This window comes from Onthophagus taurus, chromosome 8 (assembly GCF_036711975.1).
Source record: "Onthophagus taurus isolate NC chromosome 8, IU_Otau_3.0, whole genome shotgun sequence".
Taxonomy (NCBI): domain Eukaryota; kingdom Metazoa; phylum Arthropoda; class Insecta; order Coleoptera; family Scarabaeidae; genus Onthophagus; species Onthophagus taurus.
In genome coordinates, this window is record NC_091973.1 from 7,519,136 (window position 1) to 7,546,561 (window position 27,426).

The 27,426-nt window shown below is 31.9% G+C and overlaps 3 protein-coding genes across 3 annotated transcripts; 2 read left to right on the plus strand and 1 right to left on the minus strand.

Moving 5' to 3' along the window:
• Window positions 1-831: 831 nt before the first annotated feature.
• On the minus strand, window positions 832-14,722 carry LOC111422413 (protein argos). The gene is made up of 5 exons (XM_071199067.1): window positions 14,503-14,722; window positions 2,407-2,773; window positions 1,650-1,858; window positions 1,393-1,567; window positions 832-1,340 (listed from the first exon to the last, which is right to left on the minus strand). Exons 2-5 carry the CDS (start codon window positions 2,560-2,562, stop codon window positions 1,134-1,136), a joined length of 747 nt encoding a protein of 248 aa, XP_071055168.1. The 5' UTR covers window positions 2,563-2,773; window positions 14,503-14,722; the 3' UTR covers window positions 832-1,133.
• A 32-nt stretch (window positions 14,723-14,754) lies between these two features.
• LOC111419590 (amphoterin-induced protein 1-like) lies at window positions 14,755-16,095 on the plus strand. The gene is made up of 2 exons (XM_023052423.2): window positions 14,755-15,070; window positions 15,125-16,095. The coding sequence occupies exons 1-2, from the start codon at window positions 14,852-14,854 to the stop codon at window positions 16,004-16,006; spliced, it is 1,101 nt and encodes a 366-aa protein (XP_022908191.2). The 5' UTR covers window positions 14,755-14,851; the 3' UTR covers window positions 16,007-16,095.
• Window positions 16,096-16,224: 129 nt separating this feature from the next.
• Window positions 16,225-25,916, plus strand: LOC111419478 (regulatory particle non-ATPase 1). The gene is made up of 5 exons (XM_023052293.2): window positions 16,225-16,411; window positions 16,468-16,524; window positions 23,208-25,449; window positions 25,502-25,620; window positions 25,674-25,916. The coding sequence occupies exons 1-5, from the start codon at window positions 16,346-16,348 to the stop codon at window positions 25,854-25,856; spliced, it is 2,667 nt and encodes an 888-aa protein (XP_022908061.2). The 5' UTR covers window positions 16,225-16,345; the 3' UTR covers window positions 25,857-25,916.
• The last annotated feature ends 1,510 nt before the right edge of the window (window positions 25,917-27,426 follow it).

The following is a 27,426-nucleotide window of genomic DNA, read 5'->3' on the forward strand; positions in this document are numbered from 1 at the left end:
AAATTGTTGCAAATTTTATTGTTAGCAATATTGCTCTCTTGCATTTTTGCTCTTAGATGCGTCAACATCGAAATAGATACGAAAATATGATAATTTTATGCAGCAGTTATGTATTAAATGTAATTATTTATTAAATGTAGTTATGTATTTAAAAATTGTCAAAACACAAAATTTATTTACCTGAAAATGCACCTCCCGAAATGAGAGAAATTGCTCAGTTATATTAAAACACAACTTCCAGAGAAGTTCCACGAAAGGTATGGCGTGGTCTTAATCTTACTAAAATCTCATTACAGCACCCGTTTGAGTACTGTAATAGCTAATTTCACTCAAAAACGTTATTAATTGATACGTTTGAGTTATAATTTTTTTATTTTTAATTTATCATTTAGTGTTCTTCTCATATTATATATAATGAAACATGATCTCAACAATGAAGGTTAAATGTTCGCACGAAAATATATAACTTTGAACAACAATAAACGAAACATTAGACGCGAAAATGGTCGATTGTTTCCCAAGAAAAAATTTGATACGATTTTTTAATAATAATTTATCGCGTAAAGAATAAACATAGATAAAGTTTTAACGTGAATTTTGTGTCGTAATTCTCATTCAAGTACACTTTTAACCTTAAACCTCAAAATTAATTTAATGAAAAGATAAGATTAAAATTTTTTTTTTTAATTTTGATCTTTATGTTATGCAACGCTGCAAACTCGCTGCAAATTCGCTGCAAATTCGCTGCAAATTCGCTGCCATCTATGAAGTGTAGATAGAATTAAATGATTTTATCTTTTGTTTCTGAGATGTCAGAAATAAAACGAATCATTAATTTACTAAAATAACTATATTTATTAACAAGAAAATATAATCACATATATTACAATAAAATAATTGAGCCATAAATTCAGCCGAAAAGAGTTTTATAATAAAACGGTGGCAATAATATAGTCCTCTTCCTTAAACGCTAATCTAATAAATACTATTTACAATCCTGGGTAATACACCTACGGGTTTATATGGTAATAAAAATTGCGAAATAAGTACATGTTAACAAATGTACATTAAAAAGTACGCGGCTTCTCTTTTCGTAAAAGTTTCGAAAAGTATTTTTGGCTTTTTATTTAAACTCAATGAGGTAAGCAATAACCGCTAAACGTCCTTATGGACTCCGAGTATGATTTGCCCGGTATTATCCCATAATCGGTGTGATGATGCGGACATCGATGACCATGAGGACATTGGCACAACGTATTTATATTCACCTCATCAAGAAGTTCTTCTTTCTTTCGAACTGTAAATAATCGACACGGAGCTTTTCTTTGACACTTCATTTTCTAAAATTTATTAATTAAGTTATTATTTCAAATCGAGATTGGTGCAACTTACGCTTTGCGGGGAACAAGCGAAAGAATATTCGTAAATAATTGTCCCATCGATCGAATAGAATGCGTGTCTTTTAATTAAATAGGTGACCGAGTTTTTCGGGCAATGGCAATAAACGATTTGCTCGGTGGCGTTTTTTGGCGTTAATATAAGCGTCCACGTGACGTCGTGGAAGTACCTGTTGATTGAAATATTAGAACGTAAAAAGATTAATAAAAAAAGTTTTTTCTCACACGCAACAAGAAACCGGAGAAATTTACCTGCACTTTGGGAGCTTCCTCACAGGTTCGCACATCTTGTATTGTCTCAAACGATCTGTTAGCGTGTATCCGTCGTCGGAAGTCAACGAATTCGAACATTGACGTCCATTTGGACATCTACATTGACGTTCCAACCAAGGGGGATCGTACAAATCAACTTTGCTACAAATCGCTCTTGAGGAACAAGTTGGCAAATCTTCTTCAGAATCCTAAATAATCGAATTAACAAATTAAGTATTTGTAATATCCGGCGAAATAGTTTGTTAATCATTAAAAAATCGATTAACAAATCGAAATATTTAACATTTTAGTCGCACAATAATAACAGGAAATGTATGTAAAAGAATTTTTTTTGAAATTTTGTCGAAAAAATTTCGACTTCTAAGAGAGAAAGATTGAGTTTAATAAGCGACTTCCTCTCCGGGGAGAATTGTGGACCGATTTGTTCTCCGGTCGTTATGCTTTTACAAATCGGGCGGCTTTTGTTGTGCAATCGACGGCTTCCTCTTCGAAAACAACGAAAAAAAAGATTTAATTCGTCTCAAGTATTGCGAAAACGAGAAATCGAGTAAATAAGAAGCCGTTTTACCTGTCCAAACCGGAAGCCGGATTCTGTATTGATCCGTTTCCGGTCTAAACCCGTATTTCCTCCGTAAATTTCTTTGTAGCCAACAAAAGAACGTCTACGATTCTTTTGGTGTTTTCTTTATGGCACCGTTTCAAAGAACCGGAAGTAAAGTGTTTTTTTCGAACTTACCCCGATTTGATAAAGAATCCTTATATCAGGAATTTTCTTTCTGTGGTGATGAAGAGGTTTATGCTCAACGGTTTTGCGCTGATAAACTTCGACGGGAACTCTTGAAGCAGTCGCCAAAGTTACAAATAGCAAGACGCACAAGATTCGCGAAAACATATTTAAAAAAAATTAAGTAAACTTTTATGAATGAACAACCGCGGAGTGTTGCGTAAACTCAACTACTACACCACGGGGCCGTACGCTCGATGCATGAATGAAGCAGTCTCTTTCTTTCCGTCTCTTTCTTACTGTCTCACTCTTTTTCTATTGGTTTGACCTGTACGGGCCACCTGTTCAATCGCCAGGTGTCTCTTCGAGTAGAAGTAACCTAAAAAAAGACGCAAACACCGCTAAATACATCGGTGGAAAAAAGACGGAAAATAAAGTGAGATAGGTTCTGAAATGGTGGTGGGCGTAACCTACGAGAATTCTCGGAGATTTTCATTCATACTCTCCGTGCACCGCTGGCCTACGTTCATTCATAAAAACTACACACTACCACTACGCGCAAACGTTAACGCAATCGCAATAGACGACCGTTTCCTCCACCATGTCTTTCGTTTGGACACCAAGAAAAAAAGAACGAGACGACGACGATGTTAAAGCTGCGAAGGAAACGAACCCGTTATAATTGTCGCCGCGAAAGGCAATAAAAAAAATAAAACAACAGATGAAGAGAAGTTGAAAAAATAAGGCAAATAAATCGAAATTATTCCTATTAATATACTACAATAATACTTATGATATCTTAAATTGCAACATGTTGATCTGGCAACCTCGCCAGCTTCACTTAGTTTTTCTTTGGATGCATCATTACAAGACTATACACATCTCTAAGCTGTATTTTAGCCTTTGTAACTTTTTAGGTTGGTTGATTGAATTTTGACAAAGTATTATGAAACACTACTTATATTGCATAAAAGTATATACCAACGATATGGCAATATCGCTCGAGCAACGTTGCGAGATCGTTGGTATATACAGTACGCGTCATAAGTGCCTAATTTGAAAACGGTTCAAAATATAATATTGTAACAATTTTTGTTATAAAAGATTTCTTATAGCATAGTCCGATTCAAAAACGTTACCTTTAATATCTTGAAAAATAAACAAATTTTTTAAATTTTCATATTTTTGTAATTTTCTCGATATTGACGCATCTAAAAACAAAAGTGCAAGAGAGTAATATTGTTAACAATAAAATTAGCAACAATTTTTGTTATAAAAGATTTCTTATAGCATGCTCCGATTCCCAAGTGTTACCTTTAATATATTGGAAGAGCAACAAATTCATAAAATTTTCATATTTTCGTATCTATCTCGATATTGATGTATCTAAGAGCAAAACAGCAAGAGAGCAATATTGTTAACAATAAAATTTGCAACAATTTTTGTTATAAAAGATTTCTTATAGCATACTCCGATTCCCAAACGTTACCTATAGTATCTTGAAAAATAAACAAATTTTTCAAATTTTCATATTTTTGTATTTTTTTCGATATTGACGCATCTAAAAGCAAAAGTGCAAGAGAGCAATATTGTTAACAATAAAATTTGCTACAACTTTTGATACAAAAATTTTCTGATAGCATACTCCGATTCTCAAACGTTACCTTTAATATATTGAAAAATAAACAAATTCATAAAATTTTCATATTTTCGTATCTACCTCGATATTGACGTATCTAAGAGCAAAAGTGCAAGAGAGCAATATTGTTAACAATAAAATTTGCAACAATTTTTGTTATAAAAGTTTTCTTATAGCAAGCTCCGATTCTCAAGTGTTACCTTTAATATCTTGGAAGAGCAACAAATTCATAAAATTTTCATATTTTCGTATCTATCTCGATATTGACGTATCTAAGAGCAAAAGTGCAAGAGAGCAATATTGTTAACAATAAAATTTGCAACAATTTTTGTTATAAAAGTTTTCTTATAACAAGCTCCGATTGTCAAGTGTTACCTTTAATATCTTGGAAGAGCAACAAATTCATAAAATTTTCATATTTTCGTATCTATCTCGATATTGACGTATCTAAGAGTAAAAGTACAAGAGAGCAATATTGTTAACAATAAAATTTGCTACAACTTTTGTTATAAATATTTTCTTATAGCATGCTCCGATTCTCAAATGTTACCTTTAATAACTTAAAAGAGCAACAAATTCATAAAATTCTCGTATCTATCTCGATATTGACGTATCTAACAGTAAAAATGCAAGAGAGCAATATTGTTAAAAATAAAATTTGCTACAATTTTTGTTATAAAAGTTTTCTTATAGCAAGCTCCGATTCCGAAGTGTTACCTTTAATAACTTGAAAGAGCAAGAAATTCATAAAATTTTCATATTTTCGTATCTATCTCGATATTGACGTATCTAAGAGCAAAAGTGCAAGAGAGCAATATTGTTAAGAATGAAATTTGCTACAATTCTTGTTATAAAAGTTTTCTTATAGCAAGCTCCGATTCTCAAGTGTTACCTTTAATAACTTGAAAGAGCAACAAATTCATAAAATTTTCATATTTTCGTATCTATCTCGATATTGACGCAACTAAGAGCAAAAGTGCAAGAGAGCAATATTGTTAACAATAAAATTTGCTACAACTTTTGTTACAAAAATTTTCTTATAGCATACTCCGATTCTCAAACGTTACCTTTAATATCTTGAAAAATAAACAAATTTTTCAAATTTTCATATTTTTGTATTTTTCTCGATATTGACGCATCTAAAAGCAAAAGTGCAAGAGAGTAATATTGTTACCAATAAAATTTGCAACAATTTTTGTTATAAAAGATTTCTTATAGCATGCTCCGATTCCCAAGTGTTACCTTTAATAACTTGAAAGAGCAACAAATTCATAAAATTTTCATATTTTCGTATCTATCTCGATATTGACGCATCTAAGAGTAAAAGTGCAAGAGAGCAATATTGTTAACAATAAAATTTGCAACAATTTTTGTTAGAAAAGTTTTCTTATAGCAAGCTCCGATTCCCAAGTGTTACCTTTAATAACTTGAAAGAGCAAGAAATTCATAAAATTTTCTTATTTTCGTATCTATCTCGATATTGACGTATCTAAGAGCAAAAGTACAAGAGAGCAATATTGTTAAGAATAAAACTTGCTACAATTTTTGTTATAAAAGTTTTCTTATAGCAAGCTCCGATTCCCAAGTGTTACCTTTAATAACTTGAAAGAGCAAGAAATTCATAAAATTTTCATATTTTCGTATCTATCTCGATATTGACGTATCTAAGAGCAAAAGTGCAAGAGAGCAATATTGTTAACAATAAAATTTGCTACAACTTTTGTTACAAAAATTTTCTTATAACATACTCCGATTCTCAAACGTTACCTTTAATATCTTGAAAAATAAACAAATTTTTCAAATTTTCATATTTTTGTATTTTTCTCGATATTGACGCATCTAAAAGCAAAAGTGCAAGAGAGCAATATTGTTAACAATAAAATTTGCAACAATTTTTGTTATAAAAGTTTTCTTATAACATACCTCGAATCCCAAGTGTTGCCTTTAATAACTTGCAAGAGCAACAAATTCATAAAATTATCATATTTTCGTATCTATCTCGATATTGACGAATCTAAGAGCAAAAGTGCAAGAGAGCAATATTGTTAACAATAAAATTTGCAACAATTTTTGTTATAAAAGTTTTCTTATAGCAAGCTCCGATTCTCAAGTGTTACCTTTAATAACTTAAAAGAGCAACAAATTCATAAAATTTTCATATTTTCGTATCTATCTCGATATTGACGCAACTAAGAGCAAAAGTGCAAGAGAGCAATATTGTTAACAATAAAATTTGAAACAATTTTTGTTATAAAAGATTTCTTATAGCATACTCCGAATCCCAAGTGTTACCTTTAATATCTTGGAAGAGCAACAAATTCATAAAATTTTCATATTTTCGTATCTATCTCGATATTAACTTATCTAAGAGCAAAAGTGCAAGAGAGTAATATTGTTAACAATAAAATTTGCAACAATTTTTGTTATAAAAGTTTTCTTATAGCAAGCTCCGATTCTCAAATGTTACCTTTAATAACTTGAAAGAGCAACAAATTCATAAAATTTTCGTATCTATCTCGATATTGACGCAACTAAGAACAAAAGTGCGAGAAAGCAATAGTGTTAACAATAAAATTTGCAACAATTTTTGTTATAAAAGTTTTCTTATAGCAAGCTCCGATTCTCAAGTGTTACCTTTAATAACTTGAAAGAGCAACAAATTCATAAAATTTTCATATTTTCGTATCTATCTCGATATTGACGTATCTAAAAGCAAACGTGCAAGAGAGCAATATTGTTAACAATAAAATTTGCAACAATTTTTGTTATAAAAGATTTCTTATAGCATACTCCGATTCAAAAACGTTACCCTTAATTTATATTTATATTTATATATATATTTACCCCTATTAATTTTTGTATATACATACAACACACACGTTTGTATACAATAAGTAACCGGTTCGTTCAGATAATGTATTTCTTTGTTAAAGTCTTCCATTTTATAAGAAGTGCTCGTCCCGATGTTTTGTTCTTGTTTCTGTTTTCATTTTATTTCGTGACAGTTTAAATTTTTAATTTTAACATTTTAATAATATTTTAATATATTTAAACACGTGTTACATCTACATTTTCTAAATTTTAACAACTCTTTTTCTGACGTAAGGCTTTTAAATAAGAAAAAAATTTTAATGTGATTCTTCTAATTTATATTTTCCATTTATATTTGGATTTGGCTGATGATGACTACATATAGTCGAAACCGGTACCATTAATAATAAATAATTCACAAGCAAGTAAGAAGTTTTTATTAAATTAAATTAAACAATTTCCGTTACCCTTAATATCTTGAAAAATAAAAAAATTTTTTAAATTTTCATATTTTTGTAATTTTCTCGATATTGACGCATCTAAAAGCAAAAGTGCAAGAGAGTAATATTGTTAACAATAAAATTTGCAACAATTTTTGTTAGAAAAGTTTTCTTATAGCAAGCTCCGATTCTCAAGTGTTACCTTTAATAACTTGAAAGAGCAACAAATTCATAAAGTTGTCATATTTTCGTATATATCTCGATATTGACGTATCTAAGAGCAAAAATGCAAGAGAGCAATATTGTAAACAATAAAATTTGCAACAATTTTTGTTATAAAATATTTCTTATAGCATGGTCCGATTCCCAAGTGTTACCTTTAATAACTTGAAAGAGCAACAAATTCATCAAATTTTCATATTTTCGAATCTATCTCAATATTGACGTATCTAAGAGCAAAAGTGCAAGAGAGCAATATTATTAACAATAAAATTTGCAATAATTTTTGATATAAAAGATTTCTTATAGCATGCTCCGATTCTCAAGTGTTACCTTTAATAACTTGAAAGAGCAACAAATTCATAAAATTTTCATATTTTCGTATCTATCTCGGTATTGACGTATCTAAGAGCAAAAGTGCAAGAGAGCAATATTGTTAACAATAAAATTTGCTACAACTTTTGTTACAAAAATTTTCTGATAGCATACTCCGATTCTCAAACGTTACCTTTAACCCTTAGTGTGCACACCTCCATAGCGAATCATCAAGTGCACACGGGGTCAAATTGACCTGATCAATTTCCCACTAGCAATATCACCACTACTGTACACGTTTTCGGGAAAATGTTTCAAATGTTTTTTGTAGTAAATTGATTGAACTTTGTCCTAGTAAAATAAAATTTAAAAGAAATTTTTATTCGTTGTCGAAAAACGTGCTTGAATTTGAAGTTACTCGAAATAAACGCTATTTTACGAAAAAAGGGCGTAATACTTTCGTTAGGAATACAATTCAATGAGCCAATCCCGTTTAAGGCTATATAAGTTGAAATAAATTTTTAGGGTCAAAATGACCCCGTGTGCACACTAAGGGTTAATATATCGAAAAATAAACAAATTTTTTAAATTTTATGTCTAATAAATATTTGATTTTATTTTCTAAATCGCCGGTTTTTCATTTAGTTTACCTGTTTCTATCTTGGCATGAGTTTTTTATACAAGTTTTAAAGGTCATCCATTTTAGTGTTATTTTATGCATCGTTTGTGTAGGAACTTGTGTGGTTTTTTGTTTTTTTACAATTTAATTATTTATATTTTGTATTTTAAAGTGTAATTTCAGAAGTAGAAGAGAGCAATATTGTTCACAATAAAATTTGCAACAATTCTTGTTATAAAAGTTTTCTTATAGCAAGCTCCGATTCTCAAGTGTTAAATTTAATAATTTGAAAGAGCAAGAAATTCATAAAATTTTCATATTTTCGTATCTATCTCGATATTGACGTATCTAAGAGCAAAAGTGCAAGAGAGCAATATTGTTAAGAATAAAATTTGCTACAATTTTTGTTATAAAAGTTTTCTTATAGCAAGCTCCGATTCTCGAGTGTTAAATTTAATAATTTGAAAGAGCAAGAAATTCATAAAATTTTCATATTTTCGTATCTATCTCGATATTGACGTATCTAAGAGCAAAAGTGCAAGAGAGCAATATTGTTAAGAATAAAATTTGCTACAATTTTTGTTATAAAAGTTTTCTTATAGCAAGCTTCGATTCTCAAGTGTTACCTTTAATAACTTGAAAGAGCAAGAAATTCATAAAATTTTCATATTTTCGTATCTATCTCGATATTGGCGTATCTAAGAGCAAAAGTGCAAGAGAGCAATATTGTTAACAATAAAATTTGCTGCAACTTTTGTTACAAAAATTTTCTGATAGCATACTCCGATTCTCAAACGTTACCTTTAATATATCGAAAAATAAACAAATTTTTTAAATTTTATGTCTAATAAATATTTGATTTTATTTTCTAAATCGCCGGTTTTTCATTTAGTTTACCTGTTTCTATCTTGGCATGAGTTTTTTATACAAGTTTTAAAGGTCATCCATTTTAGTGTTATTTTATGCATCGTTTGTGTAGGAACTTGTGTGGTTTTTTGTTTTTTTACAATTTAATTATTTATATTTTGTATTTTAAAGTGTAATTTCAGAAGCAGAAGAGAGCAATATTGTTCACAATAAAATTTGCAACAATTCTTGTTATAAAAGTTTTCTTATAGCAAGCTCCGATTCTCAAGTGTTAAATTTAATAATTTGAAAGAGCAAGAAATTCATAAAATTTTCATATTTTCGTATCTATCTCGATATTGACGTATCTAAGAGCAAAAGTGCAAGAGAGCAATATTGTTAAGAATAAAATTTGCTACAATTTTTGTTATAAAAGTTTTCTTATAGCAAGCTCCGATTCTCGAGTGTTAAATTTAATAATTTGAAAGAGCAAGAAATTCATAAAATTTTCATATTTTCGTATCTATCTCGATATTGACGTATCTAAGAGCAAAAGTGCAAGAGAGCAATATTGTTAAGAATAAAATTTGCTACAATTTTTGTTATAAAAGTTTTCTTATAGCAAGCTCCGATTCTCAAGTGTTACCTTTAATAACTTGAAAGAGCAAGAAATTCATAAAATTTTCATATTTTCGTATCTATCTCGATATTGGCGTATCTAAGAGCAAAAGTGCAAGAGAGCAATATTGTTAACAATAAAATTTGCTGCAACTTTTGTTACAAAAATTTTCTGATAGCATACTCCGATTCTCAAACGTTACCTTTAATATATCGAAAAATAAACAAATTTTTTAAATTTTATGTCTAATAAATATTTGATTTTATTTTCTAAATCGCCGGTTTTTCATTTAGTTTACCTGTTTCTATCTTGGCATGAGTTTTTTATACAAGTTTTAAAGGTCATCCATTTTAGTGTTATTTTATGCATCGTTTGTGTAGGAACTTGTGTGGTTTTTTGTTTTTTTACAATTTAATTATTTATATTTTGTATTTTAAAGTGTAATTTCAGAAGCAGAAGAGAGCAATATTGTTCACAATAAAATTTGCAACAATTCTTGTTATAAAAGTTTTCTTATAGCAAGCTCCGATTCTCAAGTGTTAAATTTAATAATTTGAAAGAGCAAGAAATTCATAAAATTTTCATATTTTCGTATCTATCTCGATATTGACGTATCTAAGAGCAAAAGTGCAAGAGAGCAATATTGTTAAGAATAAAATTTGCTACAATTTTTGTTATAAAAGTTTTCTTATAGCAAGCTCCGATTCTCGAGTGTTAAATTTAATAATTTGAAAGAGCAAGAAATTCATAAAATTTTCATATTTTCGTATCTATCTCGATATTGACGTATCTAAGAGCAAAAGTGCAAGAGAGCAATATTGTTAAGAATAAAATTTGCTACAATTTTTGTTATAAAAGTTTTCTTATAGCAAGCTCCGATTCTCAAGTGTTACCTTTAATAACTTGAAAGAGCAAGAAATTCATAAAATTTTCATATTTTCGTATCTATCTCGATATTGGCGTATCTAAGAGCAAAAGTGCAAGAGAGCAATATTGTTAACAATAAAATTTGCTGCAACTTTTGTTACAAAAATTTTCTGATAGCATACCCTGATTCTCAAACGTTACCTTTAATATATTGAAAAATAAATAAATTTTTTAAATTTTATGTCTCATAAATATTTGATTTTATTTTCTAAATCGCCGGTTTTTCATTTAGTTTACCTGTTTCTATCTTGGCATGAGTTTTTTATACAAGTTTTAAAGGTCATCCATTTTAGTGTTATTTTATGCATCGTTTGTGTAGGAACTTGTGTGGTTTTTTGTCTTTTTACAGTTTAATTATTTATATTTTGTATTTTAAAGGGTAATTTCAGAAGCAGAAGAGAGCAATATTGTTCACAATAAAATTTGCAACAATTTTTGTTATAAAAGTTTTCTTATAGCAAGCTCCGATTCTCAAGTGTTACCTTCAATAACTTGAAAGAGCAACAAATTCCTCAAATTTTCCTATTTTCGTATCTATCTCGATATTGACGTATTTAAGAGGAAAAGTGCAAGAGAGCAATATTGTTAACAATAAAATTTGCTACAACTTTTGTTACAAAAATTTTCTTATAGCATACTCCGATTCTCAAACGTTACCTTTAATATCTTGAAAAATAAACAAATTTCTTAAATTTTATGTCTAAGAAATGTTTGATTTTTCATTTAGTTTACCTGTTTCTATCTTGGCATGAGTTTTTGATACAAGTTTTAAAGGTCATCCATTTTAGTGTTATTTTATACATCGTTTGTGTAGGAACTTGTTTGGTTTTTTGTCTTTTTACAGTTTAATTATTTATATTTTGTATTTTAAAGTATAATTTCACATTTTTAAAATGTTTTTTTATATGTCTGCTCTTTGGGATGTTGATTTTATTTTATTGACCGTAAGTTCTATAAGAATTTTAACTTTTAATTATTAAATTGTAATTAAAATATAATTGTAGATTCGGCTGAAGATGACTAAGTAAAACTAGTCGAAACCGGTTCCGTTAAAATAAATTGAATTTTGCAAGATAAGAAGTTATATTTATTTGTTTATTATTTTAATATTATGTAAAACAGATCGGTAACTTCCGGAAGGCTCGTGGACGAAATGTGCATCAATCAGGTCAGCATCCCGAGAACCCCTAATTTGAATAGACAAGAAAAAATCATTCATATCATCAACGCTAGCAGTAGATTCTGGAATCGAGCAATTTTTCTTAAATTCCATAAAATACGTGGATCAGATTCATTCAGGTAAGATTAAGGTAAGTTTTTTCTCAAGAACCAAAAACTGTAGCATCCTGGGACTACTATAAATAATTCGGATGAGGCTCTAGTATCCTCCCTGTCTATCCACACTTCCAAATTTGTCATAGATGCAAAAGGATGAATTTTCAAAAATTGATATTTTTTGATTATAAACTTACGAATTATTTTCTCCAGAACCTGAGATTGCAGCACTTTAGGACTACTCTAGATAAATCGAGTAGGCCTTGTAATACATTCCTTGTCTATCCGCACTCTTAAAAATTTGTCGAAGATGCAAAATGATAAATTTAGAAAAATACGTAATTTTTAATTGCAACCTTAGGAATTATTTTCTCATGAACTAGAAACTGCAGCATCCTGGGACTACTATAAATAATTAGAATAAGGCTTCTAGTATCCTCCCTGTGTATCCACACTCCCAAATTTATCATAGATGCAAAAGGATGAATTTTCAAAAATTGATATTTTTTAATTATAAACTTACGAATTATTTTTTCCAGAACTTAAGGTTGCAGCACTTTAGGACTACTCTAGATTAATCGAGTGGGCCTTGTAATACATTCCTTGTCTATCCGCACTCTTAAAAATTTGTCGAAGATGCAAAATGATAAATTTGGAAAAATACGTAATTTTTAATTGTAACCTTACGATTTATTTTCTCAAAAACCAGAAAGTATAGCATCCTGGGAGTACTATAAATAATTCAGATAAGGCTTCTAGTATCCTCCCTGTCTATCCGCACCCCCAAATTTGTCATAGATGCTAAAGGATGAATTTTCAAAAATTGATATTTTTTAATTATAAGCTTACGAATTATTTTCTCCAGAACCTGAGATTGCAGCACTTTAGGACTACTCTATATTAATCGAGTGGGCCTTGTAATACATTCCTTGTCTATCCGCACTCTTAAAAATTTGTCGAAGATGCAAAATGATAAATTTGGAAAAATACGTAATTTTTAAGTGTAACCTTAGGATTTATTTTCTCAAAAACCAGAAAGTATAGCATCCTGGGAGTACTATAAATAATTCAGATAAGGCTTCTAGTATCCTCCCTGTCTATCCGCACTCCCAAATTTGTCATAGATGCTAAAGGATAAATTTTCAAAAATTGATATTTTTTAATTATAAACTTACGAATTATTTTCTCTAGAACCTGAGATTGCAGCACTTTAGGACTACTCTAGATTAATCGGGTGGGCCTTGTAATACATTCCTTGTCTATCCGCACTCTTAAAAATTTGTGGAAGATGCAAAATGATAAATTTGGAAAAATACGTAATTTTTAAGTGTAACCTTAGGATTTATTTTCTCAAAAACCAGATAGTATAGCATCCTGGGAGTACTATAAATAATTCAGATAAGGCTTCTAGTATCCTCCCTGTCTATCCGCACTCCCAAATTTATCATAGATGCAAAAGGATGAATTTTCAAAAATTGATATTTTTTAATTATAAGCTTACGAATTATTTTCTCCAGAACCTGAGATTGCAGCACTTTAGGACTACTCTATATTAATCGAGTGGGTCTTGTAATACATTCCTTGTCTATCCGCACTCTTAAAAATTTGTCGAAGATGCAAAATCATAAATTTAGAAAAATTCGTAATTTTTAATTGTAGCCTTAGGAATTATTTTCTCATGAATTAGAAACTGTAGCATCCTGGGACTACTATAAATAATTAGAATAAGGCTTCTAGTATCCTCCCTGTGTATCCACACTCCCAAATTTATCATAGATGCAAAAGGATGAATTTTCAAAAATTGATATTTTTTAATTATAAACTTACGAATTATTTTTTCCAGAACCTGAGATTGCAGCACTTTAGGACTACTCTAGATTAATCGAGTGGGCCTTGTAATACATTCCTTGTCTATCCGCACTCTTAAAAATTTGTCGAAGATGCAAAATGATAAATTTGGAAAAATACGTAATTTTTAATTGTAGCCTTAGGAATTATTTTCTCATGAACTAGAAACTGTAGCATCCTGGGACTACTATAAATAATTTTAATAAGGCTTCTAGCATACTTCCTGTCATATATATCATTTTAGATATTTTAAGATAAATTTTTTAAAAATACGTATTTTTTATATGTAAGCTTAGGAATTATTTTCCTCAGATAAAGAAACTCTAAGCCTACTCATAGATGCTTTAATCAATATCTTGATACAAATACACCAACTATTATTTAATAAAATCATTATTGCACAAAAACATTTTTGCTTGTACATTCTAGATGGCAATATTTACTCGTATTGCATGATAATTATTAAGTATAAATAGGTAATTTATTACTATTATTAAATTATTATTACAAAATTTTAAATTAGTATTTTAAAAAAATATTTTTACGTTACTTCGTTTCTCTCAACTTCTTTTTTCTTTTCGTTACACGTTGGTATGCGACAACGTAGGCGTGCATTCTGATTTGACCATGAAAGACCTTGCGACGAGCCCATCTCGCATTTTGTATTCATGCGATTTGTATGCCGCTTTCGAAACGTCTCTTTCGAGACTTTACTCGTTAATAGTCCCGTGGAACTGGACTCTCGGGAGGAGTAAACTCCGAGTAAATAAACATGCAACATTCCGTTAATAAAAATTTTATACTTACAATTAGTCATACGTTTAGATTAGATCAACGGACATCTTATCTTATCAATAAAATGGAAATTTTTGTTTTACTAAGGCTAAGTTTTATTAAGGATGTATCTAAAATTGCTGCTGGGTTTTATGTTTATACTTGAAATAACTGCGAAAATAAAGTGTCCCGGTGGTTGTGTTTGTGATGATTTTAAGAAATTGCGCCGATTGAAATGTTCTAATAAAAATTTGGTGACCATCATTGGAGGGATTCCCCAAAGGGTTCAAGTTTTTGATGTTTCTTATAATCATATCCCACAAATTGGAGATCATGAATTATTTGTAATTATTTTTATTATTAAATCATTTTATTTGTAATAACATAATTATTTTTAGGATTTGGGATTCACATCAATGAAAATTTTTAATATCTCCCACAACAAATTGGCTCATATTCACCTAAACGGATTTAGAGGAATTAATGACATAAAAACCATCGATTTGTCTTACAACTCGTTGGAATATTTATTAATCGCGTGGTTCTATGATTTATCCGCTTTAGAAGAGCTTTACTTAAACAACAATAATTTCGCATCATTAGGAGATGGCCCAATTTTAGAAAGTGCTTCATTAGAAATATTAGATTTATCAAATTCTCGGATTTCTCACATTAAGAAGGGCGCTTTCGTGAAATTACCTAAATTAAAAAAACTTTCTTTAGACGGCAACTTTCTCATCCAACTCAACACGGTAACTTTATCGTCTTTAAACAATCTAGAAATGCTATCTTTGCAAGGGAATCCATTAAACTGTGATAAAACAACCGAAGCTCTTAAAGAATACTTATTAAAATCGAACGTATCTTACAAAGACCCATGTAAAAAAAAAGTTGAAAATGAAAAGTTTCAACGAATCATGATGGAACCCGACTCAGTCGAAAAAAACACTTGGATCTTGGAAGAAGAGGTCGAAAACGTCGTTTATAATTGCACAAAATCGACTGTTGTGGAAGAACGAAAAGGATTTTTGATAAGAATCGTTGAATTATCGCCGATTTTAGCGATTTTAACACCTTTTTTAATCGGAACCCTCTTCGGGTTAATACTAGGCTGCAACGTCCAGATTAAATCGAAGCAAATTAGAACCAAACGGCGCAAACGATACAGCATCATTAGAAGAAATCAATCAGATTTTAACCCGTTAGTTCTAAATTGTGAAAATATTTTTGAATCATCTCCCATGCCACAAAGACGATGGATGGAAGCGCATTCTTTATGATTTAATTTGTAACTTAAAATAAATTATTTATATAGGCAACCCAATTTGCAAGTTATTTTTGTTTTATAATAAATCGATTTTTAATAATATTTGTTTAAATTAAATTCAACACAATTTAAAATATTACATCTAAAAAGAAATTGTTTAAATGAAAATTAGTTCAAATATATTTTAGATCGATTGACACTCCAAATGACGAAGCATAACATACTTGATTTTGACATCTACAACCTATCTGCGGTATTAGTTTTTATCGGATGATTGGCGAATTCACTTAAATACGTTTCTTTATTAACTCATTGTTAATTCTATATACAATCAACGTAAGAACAAAGCAAAATGAGTGCCGAAACAGCAAAAACGGCCAAGAATGAGCTAAAAGTCGAGGAAGAAAAGGCCGATTTGGTGAGTAACATAACCTCCAATTAAATTTTATTGTTTTAAAAAATTTTTTTACGCAGTCCGAGGAAGACAAATTACTTCAAGAGGAATTAAATCTATGCGTTGAACGGCTTGTTGTAAGTTAATTGATTTATATTTAAAAAAAAAATTTTTATAAATTACTGGTTTCAACCTCTTAAAAAGTCATCATCAGCTCAACTAATCTAAACTGGATACAAAACAATAGTACACAATTTAAAATTAACATTAAATTTAGTTAATTTAAGTTTATTGTATTATAAGAATTGTTATAATGGGTCTGGATTAGGTTGGTTTGGAAAAATATTTGATGAGTGTAGCTATCAGTAAAGTCTCTTTCTCGAAAGTTAACTTAAAAACAATCAAAATTTAAGTTTATCACGCCCCAATTCAACACAACCATCATGATTTTGATGTGTTATGATCTGATGTGTTAGCTTTTGGATGGTATATTTTGTAACAATTAGAAACACTAACCACAGCTGTTTTTGAAGACATCGGCTGACCATAACCCAACCCAATCATCACACACTTTTAGAGTTATATAAAATGTGATGGGAGATTTACTTTTGGATGATTTATTCATACCAAACCAATTGGTATACAGTCGTCTCTATAATATGTAACATATAAACATAAATCTAATCTAAGTAAAATATAAAAATACAGAGTCAGAACTTAAAGACAAATCTAGACAAGTGGATTACCCAAAAACCCCTTCAATATCAAAATAAGCCCTATTTATTTATTGAAATGTGGTCAAGCCCAGCGAAGCATCCGCTAATAAATACAATAAAAAAAAAATGCAGTTAACAAGAATTCTTAATAAAAATAGATAATTCTGAATAACAAGAAAACGACAATGATTAAAATTAACACCATGAACTTTCCTTCTAAACGACGACAAGGGGACAGCGAATATGTCAAAAGGCGGAGTTTGAAAGTGCATAGGTATTAGTGCGCGACACAAAGAAATAGTCACTTTTCACAGGATGGGCGCGCTGGAACCTTATACTATATCTCAGAGAGTATCGTGGAGCAGTCAACAATACCGTTAATAAGTTTGTAGAGAAAAATTAAATCATTTATATTGCGCCTGGAGGAAAGCTGCGGGATGCTGAAAACTATACATCGCTGGGCGTAGTCGCAAAAACGCTTTTGTAGTTGCTCCAAGCGATCAATGTAAATGCGATATTGGGGGTTCCAAACTGTAGATGCATAGTTAAGTATTGAAGAACACATAGAATCAATGTGAGCGGAGAAAGTAAGTTTGGAGTCGAAAAAAACGCCAAGATCTCTAACGCATTCGGATTATTTGAGGGTGTTAGAACCAAGCAAGTAATCAAAAGCAGTCGGGTAGCGTTTACGTGTGAAAGCAATCTTGCTTCACTTGTCATAATTAATATAAAGAAAGTCTTCAAGCGAGCAAATAGGTGCAAATATCTTGCTGTCGTCGGCATACAGAAGGAATTTTAAGTGGTGAAAGGAGGTATGAATGTCGTTGATGTAAAGCAGAAATAGCTGCCCCGGACTACACCAGAAGTAATATCTCTGAATGTTGAGCAATAATTATTAATGGCAACAGCTTGTGATCTGCCATATATATACGAAAAAATCCAGCGAATTAAGCCATTGGGAATATCATCATTAAGTCAAAAGCCTTACTATAGTCAGTATATATAACATCAACTTGGTTGCTATTATCGAGAGTATTTAATAAAAAGTTAGAAAAAGTAATTACCGTATTTTCTCGAATGTAATCCGCACCTTTTTTACAAATTTTATGTGCTCTAAAATCAAATGCGGATTACAATCAGGTGCGGATTAGATTCGCAGTCGTATAGTTGCAATTTGGAAAGTAGTAAAATAAAATCACATTATAACAATAACACTTTATTAAGGGTTTTAGAACGATATTTACATTTTTATGTATCATTTTCTTCCCATAATACGTCATCTTCGGATCAATACGGATCAATTCGGATTATACAAAACTTCTTAAATGATGTTATAATATTGTTTTCAGGGATCGTTTTCCATGTCGCCTACACTCACTGAACAAGTTCAGAAGCTCCTTTAATTGCTCCAGGTTTTGTTAATTCTCGAGTTTGTTAATATACATATACATACACAGGTTGTAGTATGGATGTTATTCCACCAGGTATTATTATTATGACAAGAAGTCTAAACCAAGGGCAATCAGTCTATGATTAATTAGTATCCTTATTTAATAATCCTCCTGGTCTAAGACTCCATACTTGTCTTAATCATTCCATCATCAGCTTTTCCATTATCCATCCTTTTTGTTGTGCCCTAACTAGGACGTCATTCGGGAAGTCTTTCAGATTTCAGAATGGTTTTTTTCTCAATATTACTAATGACAACAATTTTTCCCTATCACTTGTTACTGCTAGCATCAATGTTATGCGCAATTTTTCGCAACCACTCGTTTATAAAGAAATTTCCCACACATCTCTTCTTTCCAGTGTGTAATTGGGTGGCATATCCAGATATACTACCATTTCGTTGACATTTACAATTTGAGACAAATTGAAATTTTCTTGAAAATTATTAGGTGCTTTTGGGAAGTTGTAGTTCTGCGCCTCAACGATAACATCATTCGGCGCATAAATCCCACAGTCCGACCTTTGCTAGTATAAAAAATTTTTTAGTCCCTCCTTTCGTTTTTCTTGAGAGAACTAGAAAACTGCCTCGTCAATTTCATGAAATCGTCTCTTCTTTGGCCCGGTAAATTTTTTGCACGATGCCTCAGTCTGCAATAGCTACCTGGTCTTTCCGCAACGTTACTCTCATTATCAGCAAAAATTGTACCAGCTTTTCGATTTCCTTAACGCTAACTTAATAAGATCTCTTTAAACATTGCTGTATAGAAGAACCTTTTAGATTTTTGCTACTTTTTTTTATAATTACGCTATTATATGTATAATTAAGCACACACCACGTTCGAGCTACTACGAGGGCAGTATATGAATGGAATTCGTGCTAGGCATTACTATTTATTTTTAAAATTATATTTATTTTCCAATTTTTTCTGGCTTGGTAAATTTAAAGCCTAGTCTAATAAAAACTCGTCGTAAACATAGATAAATAAATACATAAATATTTTTATGGTTAACAACAAGCATCGCATCGTTTTAGTGTTGTCGAATTGCTCAAAGAAAGATGCGGATTACATTCGCAAACTAAATTTTTTTACCACTATGCATTTTTAAAATCGGGGTGCGGATTAGATTCGAGTGCGGATAAGATTCGAGAAAATACGGTAAATTAGATTCCACGGACCTACCCCGAAAAAAAAACATGTTGTTCAGGGATTAAGGATGATCTAACATTAAACATAAGCAAATCATAGACAAGCCGTTCAAAGACTTGAGGCTATTGACAGGATAGAGGTGGGTCTATAGTTGGCAATTAGGTTACGCGCGCCACATTTATGAATGGGATTATTAGTGCCTTCTTCCATTCAGATGGATAAGTTGCTGTGTGAAGGGAGGTTTTAAAAATACATGCCAGTGGTTCAGTGAGCACCGATGCACATTCACGGTAGAATAGGCCGGGCAGACCATCCGGACCCGCTTCAGCTCTGGGACTCACGGATGACAATTCACGCAAAATGTTGTCCCGAGCTACCGTCCCCGCGTCCATCAACAAATACAGATCCGAAATAATCAGCGAAAAGGTCGCAGGTATCCTGAGCTTGATTATCCTGATTAATCCTGACCGCTTGGATTATCACGCATGTTAGATTGTATGGTGCCCAGAAACAGATTATAATCATTTGTGATTAAGGCTGTAGTACGAGCACGGAGAAAACGAAAGGTTTTGTAATAAGAATGGTTCCCAGTGATCTTCCACTTCTTATGGGATTTAAGTTTTTCCTTAATGGCTTTAATGGTTGGTAGAGAGTACCAGTACGGAAATCTACGTTTATAGGTAGTTTTCTGCGGAACAAATTTATTGACCGCTCCACGAACAGTAGAGTAAAACATGCTCACTGCTTCATCGACCGGTAAACGACCAACAGCATCGTTCCAATCCACAGACGCGAGACATGAACGTAGACTCATAATCAGCTTTATGAAAAAAGTATTTATGAAAACGATTGTCGCGGAGAGGGCGCTGCGAGACACAGTTATTATTGCGACGGATACCATGAAATGTCGGGAAGGTTAAAGGCTCCAAAGACAAGAATCTTATGGTCAGGGTAGCCGTCACAAACAGCTCTCTGTCTTGGCTGTGTAAGATATTAAGGGGGAACAACAGGTTGAATGCAGTGAAAAGAGGCGAAAATGAAGATTTTTTTTGCTTCACTTATACATAGTAGAAATGACGGAGTTATGACCTGGCCACAAAAATATCGCCACAAGCGTCAAGTCGCTACAAGCGTCATTTCTAGTGTCAAAAGTAGTGATGGAACGTTATAATTTCTGGTACATTTTCGAGGTGATACCCTACATTGTCACATTATTGCGATATTTGAATAAAAATGAAATTAATAAGAAAGCTGATAAGATATGTTAACTTATTTGGATCCAAGATACAAAATGAACTTTTTTGATGGTAATTTAACTAACGAAACAACTCTAAAAAGAGGATACTTTAATTAATAATTATCGATATTTCCTCAAGGATCCTTCAAGAAATGAATTCTATAGCGAATTTTGCAAATTATCGAACTTCAAATATTGTTTTCTCAAAAACTAAACGCTATTTTTCAAAACGGGTTGGTTCATTGGAAAGAAGACACTTTTATTAACACTTTGGGAATCTTCATACTCATATTCCAAGAACTGAATTTTATACGAATTATTAAAATTTTATCGGCGGAACTTGCAAAATTCGAAAAAATTGTCGATTATTTCAAATATTTGTTTCTGAAGAACTAAAAGTGATTTTTCAAAACTTCTTTTTGCATTAAAAAGAGGATACTTTAATTAATAATGAATGAAGTGATGATAAATTACAAGCGAAGAGAAGAAAACTAGACGAAACTGCAACCAGAGATTTTATATATCGTATTGGGATTGTTACAATGAATAAAGTTAATAAGTAAATAAAGTTGTATTCAATGAAAAAAGTCCTATTGGGGTTGAACTTGATTATTATCTGCAGTGTTCAACACCTAAAAGAGATACTAATTCTTGTGAATGGTGGAGTACTAAGTAATGATTTAGTATAAAAAATGGCGGAGTGAGCAGACGTGTTGCGAATTGAAGTGGTTAAACCTGTGCTATTTTCATAGAAACTGAATGTGTGGGTTTGATTAAAGGTGGTTAATATAATTATCATGGCTTTTTTCGATAATTCTCAAGTTAACGAGATAAAAACAATATTAAAGGAATCCATTAAACAGTGGATCGATAAGTTGGATCGGTGATGCTGATATGATAAATTACTTTGAGACTCATACTCTACCATCTGTGGTAGTTGGAGGTCTTTGATTTCCTGCAGTCGATTAAAAGTAAATTTAATAGTTAAATTTCTTGTTGCCCAACGATATTACCATATATATGTCATATAATTAATTATTGTTTGGAAACCTCGATATTCCCTGATGCATGGAAGGTAGGTCTTGTTACTCCAGTGCCTAAATTAGCTAACCCTTTACATCTCAAGGACCTTAGGCTTATCAGTATTTCATCTTCCTTATCTAAAATCTTCGAAAAATTTATTGCAGGACAGCTGTTTGAGCACCTTGAAAATTTTAATGTTTTACCGATGCGCCAATCTGGTTCAATCAGGGTATAGCTGTACAACGACCCTTTTGGACGTGACTCATGATCTTCCACAAACATATAACCCATCTTCTTCAACGTGCGTACTCCACACTTAAACTATTGTATAGCAGCAAGCACTTACTGAATCAGCGTATACAATCTCACTTTTGTGATGCTTTGGTGTTATCCATTTTTAATTACGGGGATGCTGTTTATAATTTGTGCCTTGATAGTCAGACCTCCCTTCGGATACAACGATTGAAAAACTCGTGTTTGCGTTTTGGCCGTATATCGGATAGTTGCCGGATATCCGTTCCACCACTAATATAATACATACTGCCAACAACTGTATTGTAAAAAGACTGAAAAACTGGTGGTGGCATATCCATAAATAAACAAAATGTTTCAGCACTGTTCAATTCAATTAATAATAGCCTTATAGCAAACGATTTATACTTATTTCTATCACTTGTTATAGGTCCTTTGACTTTTCAGACTTTCTAGTTCTTTAAAGTTTAAGGACATTTTTCCATTTGTTTCTAAATATACCACGCGAAAGATAACCCATCAGATGTTATATGACTCTGAAATACCTGATGGTTAGGTTGGGGTCGGCCGATAGCTTCAAAAACGGACAAAACACAAAATAAATATAACAAAGTTTACAATGATTTTCTCCATGTTCATCATAACATATTAATAGTAATAAAAAAATTATTTAAAAATCTACACATTTTATGATCTCAGGCGTAAATACATAAATCGAGCACGCAAAGAGAATGGTTTACTTTTTATAGAATGAAGTAATTGAACCAACAAATTATATCCCATAGGTTAATCAAAAATTAATGGCGATGAAAAAAACTTTTAGTATTAAAAACATTCTTAAATAATCCAAAAAATTATGCCAACCCAACCCAAAATTCAAAAAAATAAGTTAAATTTAATGTTAAGTTTAAATTACGTGCTATGTATTGATGATGACTTTTTAAGAAATCGAAACCGGTGTTTTCAATATAAACAAAAAATTTATTTTTTTTTAGGAAAACGATACTCGTTTATACATCCCAGCTTTAAAAACGTTAGCTGGTCAAATTAGAGCATCAACAACATCAATGACCTCCGTTCCAAAACCATTAAAATTTATGCGGCCACATTATCAAACAATGAAAGAAGTCTATCTCAAGTTAACGGACACCGAAACAAAGCGCGAATGCGCCGATGTAATATCCGTTTTAGCTATGACTATGGGGGAGTCGCGGGAATGCCTACAATACAGATTAATGTCTGATTTAACTAAAATCGGGGAGTGGGGGCACGAATATGTGCGTCATTTAGCTGGAGAAATTGCGGCTGAATGGAATGAAATTGTCGGGGACACCGAATTTGAGCAAGAATTAAAAGAACGATTGGTTTTGTTGGCTAAAGAGATCGTTCCTTACAACATGGCGCATAATGCGGAAGCGGAGGCGTGCGATTTATTGATGGAAATTGAGAGATTGGATTTATTGGAACATTACGTTGATGAAAACGTTTTTCAAAGGGTGTGTTTATACCTAACTAGTTGTGTCGCTTACGTTGCGGATCCAGAAAATACAACGTTGTTGCAAATAGCACTTCTTCTTTTCAAAAAATTTAATCAACACCCGCAAGCTTTACGCCTAGCGATGCAGTTAAACGATCACCAATTGATCGAAAATTGTTTCGTTAATTGCCCCGATACGGCGATTCAAAAACAAATGGCTTTTATGCTCGGTCGTCAACAAATTTACATCGAAATAAACGAAAGTACGCCTGAATACGAAGACTTAATTGAAATCATGGCTAATTGCCATTTAAATAATCACTTTTTAAATCTAGCAAGAGAATTGGATATTTTAGAACCAAAAATTCCCGAAGATGTTTATAAAACACATCTGGAAAATACTCGACCGCAATTCGGCGGGAGTCAAATTGATTCTGCACGACAAAATTTAGCGTCGAGTTTTGTTAACGGTTTCGTAAACGCCGCTTTTGGTCAAGATAAACTTTTAATGGAAGACGGCAACAAATGGTTATTTAAAAATAAAGAACACGGAATGTTAAGTGCTACCGCATCTCTTGGATTAATTTTGCTTTGGGATGTCGATGGTGGTTTAACACCAATCGATAAATATTTGTATTCATCAGAAGATTATATCAAATCTGGTGCTTTATTAGCTTGTGGTATTGTTAATTGTGGAGTTCGAAATGAATGCGACCCAGCTTTAGCTTTATTATCCGATTATGTTCTTCATAATACTTGCACGATGCGTTTAGGAGCGATCGTTGGTCTTGGTTTGGCTTACGTTGGTTCAAATCGCGACGCAGTACTTACGTTATTAACACCAGTATTTACCGATTCGAAATCAACAATGGAGGTTATTGGAATGGCCGCTTTGGCTTGTGGGATGATATCGGTCGGATCCGGAAATGCTGATGTAACAGCAACAATTATGCAAACATTGATGGAAAAGTCCGAAACTGATTTAAAAGATACCTACGCAAGATTTTTACCATTAGGTTTAGGATTGTGTCATCTCGGTAAACAAGAATCTGTCGAAGCAATTATAGCGGCCCTAGAAGTAATCCCAGAGCCGTTCCGATCGACCGCCGTTACCATGGTTGAAGTGTGCGCATACGCCGGAACCGGAAATGTCTTAAAAGTCCAACAATTATTACACATTTGCTCAGAACATTACGAATCCACAGATAAAGAAGAACGGACGGAGAAAAATAAAGAAAAAAACAAAGAAAAAGATGAAAAAGAAAAGGATTTCTCAGGTCGACAAGCTGTAGCCGTTTTAGGAATCGCTTTAATCGCTATGGGCGAAGACATCGGTAGCGAAATGGCGTTTAGAGCATTTGGACATTTATTAAGATATTGCGAACCCGCGATTCGCCGCGCCGTCCCTTTGGCGTTAGGTTTAATTTCGGTTTCAAATCCAAAATTAAGTATCCTAGATACATTGAGCAAATTCTCACATGATAGTGACGCCGAAGTTGCGCACAACGCCATTTTTGCCATGGGGTTGGTTGGCGCTGGGACTAATAACGCTCGATTAGCAGCCATGTTAAGACAATTAGCCCAATTTCACGCTAAAGATCCTAATAATCTTTTTATGGTAAGAATTGCCCAAGGATTAACTCATTTAGGAAAGGGGACTTTAACTTTAAGCCCGTATCATAGTGATCGACAACTTATGAGCCCGGTGGCTGTTGCTGGGTTATTAGCTACCTTAGTTGGGTTTCTTGATGTTAAAAATAGTAAGTCACGTGTTTGGTTAATTAAGATTTTTTTTAAATATTTTTTTAATAGTTATTTTAGGTAAATCCCATTACTTATTGTATACCTTAGCCGCTGCGATGCAGCCGAGAATGCTGGTCACTTTTGATGAAGAATTAAATCCGTTACCAGTTCCAGTTAGAGTTGGATTGGTGAGTTAGATTTTATTTAATTTTTTATGAATTAAATTAAATTATTTTTTAAGGCTGTCGATGTGGTTGGCCAAGCTGGGAAACCCAAAACAATCACCGGTTTTCAAACGCATACAACCCCCGTGTTGTTGGCTCATGGAGAACGCGCCGAATTAGCCACGGAGGAATACCTTAGTTTAACGCCGATTATGGAAGGTTTCGTTATTTTGAGAAAAAACCCCGACTTTAACCCATAAATAATTTAATTTGTTTTCAATTGTGTCGTATAAAATTAAAAAATAAAATTTTTAAATATATTAACTTTTCCCTAGAATAAATTTGATGTCCATTACTCAATCTACTTAGTAGTTGTTGTAAAAACCCATAATAACCTGTTGATTAAAAACTCGGAGAGGAACCCAATTAGAGAAATACAAAAAGAAAAAAAAAATACAAATCTAGTAATGATAACAATTGTGAGATATATGAATATATCAAAATGGAAAAACGGTAAAAATAATGAATGGCGAAAAAGTATATTAGCGATTAATAATTGTGAAGTGATCTATGATTTTATTGTGAAGTAAACCATACAAAAATCTCAGCAATTGTTATTCTACGTGTTGAGAGTGACACTACGTCAAATCGGTTCAGTAATATACTGTAATAATTTAATGCGCTCTAATAAATTAACATGTACAGGATGTCCAAATTTCGATGGGTTTGCAAGGTATCTTAGTTATTATGAAAGATAGAAAGTTGCGGTTTTCGCGAACCTGAGCTACTTTTTTGTGAAACTTACAATGCCGCAAACCAAGTTTTCATAGACCTATTAGTTTTTGATATACAGGGAGTATTTCAAAATTTACGATTTTCAGACACTCCCCGTATCTCGGCTATCCGGAAACGTAGTAAAAAAGTAAAAACGGGTTCTAATAGATTCTAATATAGATAGATAGTTTCTAATAGAACTAGAATTTTTTCAAGCTTTTCAATGATATATAATACTCTATACTTACCTTTATAATTAACCTCGAAATTAAAAAAACCACATTATTTTATAAGTAGGCTATGATAAATTAAGTGATCGCGTTGCTAGGATACCAGAATAAACAAAGAATTTTGAAAATACTATAATATTAATTATTGACTTATTAAAAAAATGTATCTATTAAATTTTGTTTGCAAAAAACGAAAAATTATTAAAAACTAAACATTATGCAAATATGGCTTCAAGTTACAAGAATTGTTCAAAGTTGTTACCATTTTGATGCACACATTGTTCACAAAGTTTAGTAATGCGTTTAATTGCATTTAGAATAGTTATGGGATGTTGCTGTAAATGTGAAAAAGCATCCGTTACAGCAATTTTCAATTCCAATTTTGTTCGATTCTGGGTACTATATACCCGATTCTTGATATATCCCCATAAAAAGAAGTCCAAAATAGATAAATCAGGTAATCTTGCTGGCCATCGCGTTGGACCATGTGTGCCTATTCACCTACCAGGAAATTCTGCAGTTAGGTAACGACTCACTAACTGCGCACTATGAGCGAGAGCTCCGTCCTGCTGAAAATAAATATTATTTAGCCGAATAAGAGGAATATCATCCAAAATCTCTGGAAAAGCCTCTTGCAAGATGGCCAAATAGCGATTAGCGCAAAGGTTTCCTTCAAATATTTTGTACAACAATTCGTGGTACAATAATAAAACATGCCACGCTAAAACCAAATTTTCCTTGACGGTCCCGCTCAATTACAATATGTTGGTTTTCTTGATGCCAATGCCTGTTATTATGACGATTATAGATTCCTGTGCTGGTAAAA

Coding starts and splice junctions, on each gene's coding strand:
- LOC111419590 (XM_023052423.2), top strand. CDS start 14,852: ATGTATCTAAAATTGCTGCTGGGTTTTATGTTTATACTTGAAATAACT. Junction 15,071..15,124: donor TTGGAGATCATGAATTATTT/GTAATTATTTTT, acceptor AATTATTTTTAG/GATTTGGGATTCACATCAAT.
- LOC111419478 (XM_023052293.2), top strand. CDS start 16,346: ATGAGTGCCGAAACAGCAAAAACGGCCAAGAATGAGCTAAAAGTCGAG. Junction 25,450..25,501: donor GTTTCTTGATGTTAAAAATA/GTAAGTCACGTG, acceptor TTTTTTTAATAG/TTATTTTAGGTAAATCCCAT. Junction 25,621..25,673: donor TTCCAGTTAGAGTTGGATTG/GTGAGTTAGATT, acceptor TTATTTTTTAAG/GCTGTCGATGTGGTTGGCCA.
- LOC111422413 (XM_071199067.1), bottom strand. CDS start 2,562: ATGTTTTCGCGAATCTTGTGCGTCTTGCTATTTGTAACTTTGGCGACT. Junction 1,859..2,406: donor GGATTCTTTATCAAATCGGG/GTAAGTTCGAAA, acceptor TCGATTATTTAG/GATTCTGAAGAAGATTTGCC. Junction 1,341..1,392: donor TCGCTTGTTCCCCGCAAAGC/GTAAGTTGCACC, acceptor AATAAATTTTAG/AAAATGAAGTGTCAAAGAAA.